Below are 6000 nucleotides of genomic sequence, written 5' to 3'. Positions count from 1 at the left end.
AAAAGAAAATGCAGCTTTAATTGCATTGCCTAAGTATTGTCATAATCATAGTCATCATAGTCTGTTCTTGTGGGTCCCTTTCTAGAGCTCTACCATGCTGTAGGGTGACCATTCAATAGTATGAAGACACTTTAATAAATCACTACCGAAAGTTTATCTGCGACTAAGTTTTCTTTGACAGAATGCTTAAATTTTAAGCAAGAAGGGGTTTACTATATATTACAGAATTTAGAGTAAATTTGAAACAGTCTTATTCCCGAGATTTTGATACCTCCTTCTCCTTCTTCTCCTTCTTCTTCTCCTTCTTTTTTAATGCAAATTAGGTGATTCCCCCGCTACAGTTCCCAAACCTACATTTGTCCTATATTCTGGAATAAAGCTAAGCTACCTACCAGAGCTTCTCCCAGAAGGCTATTTCTGCCTCTGTACAGGCTGTACAAAACTCTTATCACCTTCTGCTCCTTTGTCCTTGTGGACTGGTGGCCAACAGACCTCGAAGAAAAAGGGAAACCCACAGGTTAGATTTAGATAAAGGCAATTTTATCTACTCACCTTTATTTCCTGAATGATACACTGTAACAGTAACCTTTACAACTTCATCCTAATGCCAATTCTAACAGTTCTTAAGTTCATTAAGTTGTATAGACTTTGAATCTATTTAATTTTGGTGTGTGATCCTTTGTCTATTTGCAGTTTTTAAGAGAAAAGTATTTATTTAAATGAAAAAATAATACCATGACAATTATTTCCATAGCATTTTTATAAGTAATCTACAGGCGATTTGAGGTTCGTAAAGCACATAGGTTATATGTAAATATTATCCATTTTCTGTAAGGGACTTGAGAGCATTCAAAAACAAGAAGGCCTAGTTTATGGAGGCATCAGTGGAGGCAAAGAAAGAAGCAGTGTCTTGGTTTCTTTTCTACTGCTGTGATGAAATGGTCTGCCAGGAGCCATTCATGGTGACACAGCCCTGTAATCTCGGCACTTGGGAGGCAGGGACAGGGGCATCTCTGTGAATCCATGACCATCCTCTTCTTCACGTAGTCCTAGTCTAGCCAAGGCTACTAGACCTTATTTTTAAATGTATTGCAGATGCTGTTTTTAACATTATAAAATCCTTTATTTCCATTTATAGCATCGCCATGGTAGCAGATCATTTAGAAAGCCACAACAGTGCTGCTACCCTAAATTGACCTTCCTCAAAGCTGAACTAACTCTCTTTGAACTACCTACATTTTTTCTATGACAGTATAGTTCTCTGGCCATTTAATTTTTTTTTTAAAGATTTATTTATTTTTTAAGTATACAGGCCAGAAGAGGGCACCAGACCTCTTTACAGGTGGTTGTCAACCACCATGTGGTTGCTGGGAATTGAACTCGGGACCTTTGGAAGAGCAGGCAGTGCTCTTAACCACTGAGCCATCTCTCCAGCCCTGGCCATTTAATTTTTAAGTTAAAAATTAAATTTTAAAATTCTTTTGAATTGAATAGGAAAGGTGCAGGTGCTGGCTATTTGGGAAGAGCAAACATGAGGGCCATGTGCAGTACACAACGGTGAAACAATGTTGTCAGCTCTGCAGAAATGGAAACATGAGGGCCTTGTACAAGGCTTCTCTGCTGGAACTGAAAACTTACAGTTAACTCTGACACTTAAGTTCACTATGATCTCAGCACTTGGCACTTTGGCACCTAAAATAATTGCTACACAGCACAAAGGGAAGTTTTCTGACAAAAAAAAAAAAGAAAAAAGCAGCTCCATAAATTGAGATTTGGGCTCCTATATGAGCTCTTATAACTGAATGTGAGGGTCCCAAAATATTGGAGAACAGTAAAAGACCTCTGAAGTTGCAGCAACCAAAAATGAATTCAAAATCAAACACATAGTGAACCCAAGGTGTTCTGGCAGCCGTTACCCATGTTGCACCACACAGGGCTGAGGAACATGCCTGAAGCACCTTGGCTCAGATGCAGGCCATGCATGACAGTGCTCTTACAGCATACATAGTTTTCTGCTCTTACAGGTAGATATGTATGGCTTACAGAAAACAAAGACCTAATGTTTTCCCATTATTCTTCAGCATATAAAGCTCAAATTCACATATGCTTGGATTATTTTGTGTGAGAATACTAGATCTCAAAAATTGGTATTTGAGTTTCTGATTTTAGTTTCTTTAGAGAACAAAACAGAAAACCTGGGCAGTGGTGGCACACGCCTTTAATCCCAGCACTAGGGAGGCAGAGGCAGGTGGATCTGTGAGTTTGAGGTCATCGTGGTTTGCGTAGTGAGTTCAGGACAGCGAGGACTACACAGACAACCTTGTCTCAAAATAAATAAATAAATAAATAGAGTAGAGTAGAATAAGAAGGAATAGAATAGTTGAGCCAAGGATATGGCTCAGCAGATAAGAGGCACTTGCTGTGCAAGCCTTACAAGTTGGGTTTAGATCCCTTGAACCAGTGTCAAATTGGTGGTGTGTGTGTGGCACGTGATGTGAGGCAAGGACAAGAGAACCCCTAAAAGCTCAAGGGTAGATAACCTGGAACATGCAGGGCAGCAGCAGGCAAGAGGGACTCTCCTCCAGGTGGAAGGTAAGGCCCAACACCCACGGTTATCCTCTGACCTCCACACACATGCTGCAGTGCTCACACACTGACGTGTACACATACAAATAAATGAATAAATACATATTTTGGAGGTTGGAGAGGTGTCCAGTGGTTAAGAGCACTTGCTGCTCTTTCAGATGACCCAAGTCAAGTAACTCACATCTGTAACTCCAACTCCAGGAACTCTAATACCTTCTGACTTCATCCAGAACTTGCACATATGTGGCATGTACCCATACAGACACACATAAATAATAGTAAGTATTTTTAATTACTAATTTTTTATTGTTAAATGAATTTTGGCTTGGGATTAGGGAAGACTTTCCAACAATTTCTGAAATAACCCTAAACATATTTCTGCATGTAGAACCAGTTATCAAATGAGAATATTGGTCAGCTCTGAAAAATGTTGAAGGTGCTCTACCTAAAGTTTGGCCAGCCTTGTGATATGTGGTCATCTGTGAAGCTCACAATTGAGAACCGTGTAATCAAGTTGCAAAAAAATTCTTAGCTTTTAAGTGTGCTTACCATATTGTGTTGGGCTGCATTCATAGCTGTCCTCAGCCACATGTGACCCATGGGCTGCAGGTTAGGCATGCCTCCTGTGTCTCATTGCATCACATCCTCAGCCAAGAACTATGTACAAATAAACACCTCATTATGAAAATTAGTCTTTAATAAGTGGGGAGAGTGTATAATGATTGTTTTAAAATAAACTTGTGAGATATTACTAGGAAATGTTTGTGTAATTATTTTATATACCTACGTACCTGGGGTTGTGTAAAAGTCCAGTGAAAAGGTTGTAAGAAAGGGAAAGAAGCTGGGGAAACTAGAGAAATGGAGGGCACGCATAGGCTCAATGCTTGTTTGAAAATGTCCAAATGTGTGTACACAGTGTCATACACACAAGGTGTGTATTTAAAAAAATAGAGGTGGGGGTATAGCTCATTTTGTAGAGGGCTTGCCTAAGTATATATGAGACCAGAATTCGGTCCCTAGCCATACGTAAATGGAACATGGAAATACGCATCTAATTTGAGCACTCATGAAGTGGAGGCAGAAGGATCTGAAGTTCAGAGTCATCCTCAGCTGCATAGCAGGTTCAAGGCACCCGGACCAGAAGCCATTGAAATTAATGAACGCTGCAAGTGGGAAAGTTGAAGAAGTCTAATGTAGACTGACAGTTTCTGGGTTGAAGACAGAACCCCACTAACATATTATTCATGGTAGTGCCCACCATAACATACTGTCTGAACTGCAATTTCCAAAGCTGTGAAGATAAAGATGAAAAGCCTCTAAGAAGGTTTGTTAGAGTAAGCTGTGTGAAATGGAAGTTGCCTATGTTACTAAGAGATACTGCTTATGGCTGTGTTCTCTTGCCTCTTATGTTTTTCACACTTGGTTTCTGGTGAGCTTAAAATTTTTAATTCTCATTTGTGTGTGTGCACGTGAGTTCTGAGGGTCAAAGGCTTGGCAGCATGTGATTTTACGCACGGAACATCTAGCTAGCACTCTTGTCAGCTAACAGTTGGCTAGTGTTTATGTTTTCATTTCCAGGATTATCTTTTTGTCATTCTTGAATAATAAAGAAAATTAAGCACCCTTATTGTTTCCTATTGCTAAGGCGCAACTGGTTGATCTGCGGTCTGAGCTGACAGAGACTCAAGCAGAGAAAGTTGTTCTGGAGAAAGAAGTGCACGATCAGCTGTTACAGTTACACTCCACTCAGCTTCAGCTTCATGCCAAAACCAGTCAGAGTGTTGACTCTGGCACCATTAAGGCAAAACTGGTAAGTGGACCATGATGTACACTTGTGTTTTGGAAGGTGCAGAGATTTATAGCAAAGTCACAGTTATGGAATGTCATATCCATTGTGAGAATTCAGGCAATAGAAAGTTTATGATCATCATATTCATCAGTAGCATCTGTGTTCATGTCAATAGCTACCTGAAAGAATGGAAAATGCTCTGTTTTAAAATGTTTGTGCTGGGCGATGGTGGCGCACGCCTTTAATCCCAGCACTCGGGAGGCAGAGGCAGGCAGATCTCTGGGAGTTCGAGGCCAGCCTGGTCTACAAGAGCTAGTTCCGGGACGGGCACCAAAGCTACAGAGAAACCCTGTCTCGAAAAACAAAAACAACAACAAAAAAAAATGTTTGTATATTTAAAGGGTAGTTATGATATAGCATAAACAAGTTTTTGTTCTGCTGTCTGTCAGGGTTAAATTCAGCTGCTGTAGCAAAAATCCCAAGTAGCATTGAGCTTGTTCTTGTACAGTATGTTAGCTTTTTTCCTCAGCTAACCCCGAGGCAGGCATCCCAGAACTGATGCAGCCACTACACACACACACACACACACACACACACACACACACACACTAGGGGTTGAGGTTCTTGTTCGCTTGTTCTACAGTTTTTAGCAGATGAGTTCCAGCCTTGGAATTTCCTCGTGTCTGCGTCTATGTAGGAACAAGGAAGAGTCTAAAGAGGGACAGAAAAATTCTTAACTATGTTAGCCTTTACAGAGAACACTCGTTAAGTTTCCTCAGTAATTTTCTCATTCACTTAGCCCTAGCTGTGTGTTAGTCTGGTGTCTTGGTAAAGTCAGAGTGCTGTTGAGTACAGAGAAGGGACCAGTGTAATTAAATACCAACAAGGTTCTTAGCTCTTAGTAGAGCGTAAGCTTTTCTTCTGCTACTGAACATTGTGTTATGTCTATATATTGTTTCTCTGTGAGTTCACTCTAATTAGCCATAACGCTCTTAATCACAACAGGCTATGTAAGCAGAAAACAAAACTGTAAAGCTTGTTTCAATTTAGCCAATGTAGTGAGTGCATTCCATCTGCCAGACATTTGGCTAAACATGTGAAGACGGCAGTAAGAAAGGTAAAGCTTGGGAGAGACAGGCCATGAGACAGTGCTGTTGGTGTCCTGAGTGCAGAGCATTCTAAGTTTTAGGTTTAACTGGTTTCAAGTACTGATAATGTTGAAATCTAATTCAGCATCTCTATTCTCCTAAAGTCCTCATAAACTGAAGGCCTATGTATCTTTTACTAGTGTTTCATTTAACCACCTTAAAAGATCATAAATTCTTATTTGAGCTATGTGATATTAACATGGAAAAACATTCTATATTTTCATTATAAGAGTTCCTAAGCTTTTTGTTTGGTTGGTTTTATTTGGTTTGGTTTGGCTTGGATTTTTGAGACAGGGTTTCTCTGTGTAGATCAGCCTAAAGGTAATCCAGGTATTTGCCCTAAATGTCAAAAGGGAGCACATTGGGCCAACGACTGTCACTCTAAGACGGACAGTCAAGGATATCTCATCCCCCAGGTCAAAAAACGGGGGGAGGGGCCTGCCCCGGGTCCCCAAAACACAAGTGTACAGGGCCATG

General features: G+C 40.4%; 1 protein-coding gene across 2 annotated transcripts in view; it reads left to right on the top strand.

Moving 5' to 3' along the window:
- Gopc (golgi associated PDZ and coiled-coil motif containing) overlaps positions 1-6000 on the top strand; it is a 41607-nt gene that overhangs the window by 14746 nt on the left and 20861 nt on the right. For both annotated transcript variants that reach the window (XM_005363621.3, XM_005363620.3), the window contains exon 2: positions 4232-4396. In XM_005363621.3, coding sequence (XP_005363678.1) covers positions 4232-4396 — 165 coding nt within the window. The remainder of the gene's footprint in view (positions 1-4231; positions 4397-6000) is intronic.

The sequence above is a fragment of the Microtus ochrogaster genome, linkage group LG9, assembly GCF_000317375.1.
Source record: "Microtus ochrogaster isolate Prairie Vole_2 linkage group LG9, MicOch1.0, whole genome shotgun sequence".
Classification (NCBI taxonomy): Eukaryota; Metazoa; Chordata; class Mammalia; order Rodentia; family Cricetidae; genus Microtus; species Microtus ochrogaster.
The sequence above is the reverse complement of the archived record's forward strand: the minus strand, read 5'-3'. Positions and strand labels throughout refer to the sequence as shown.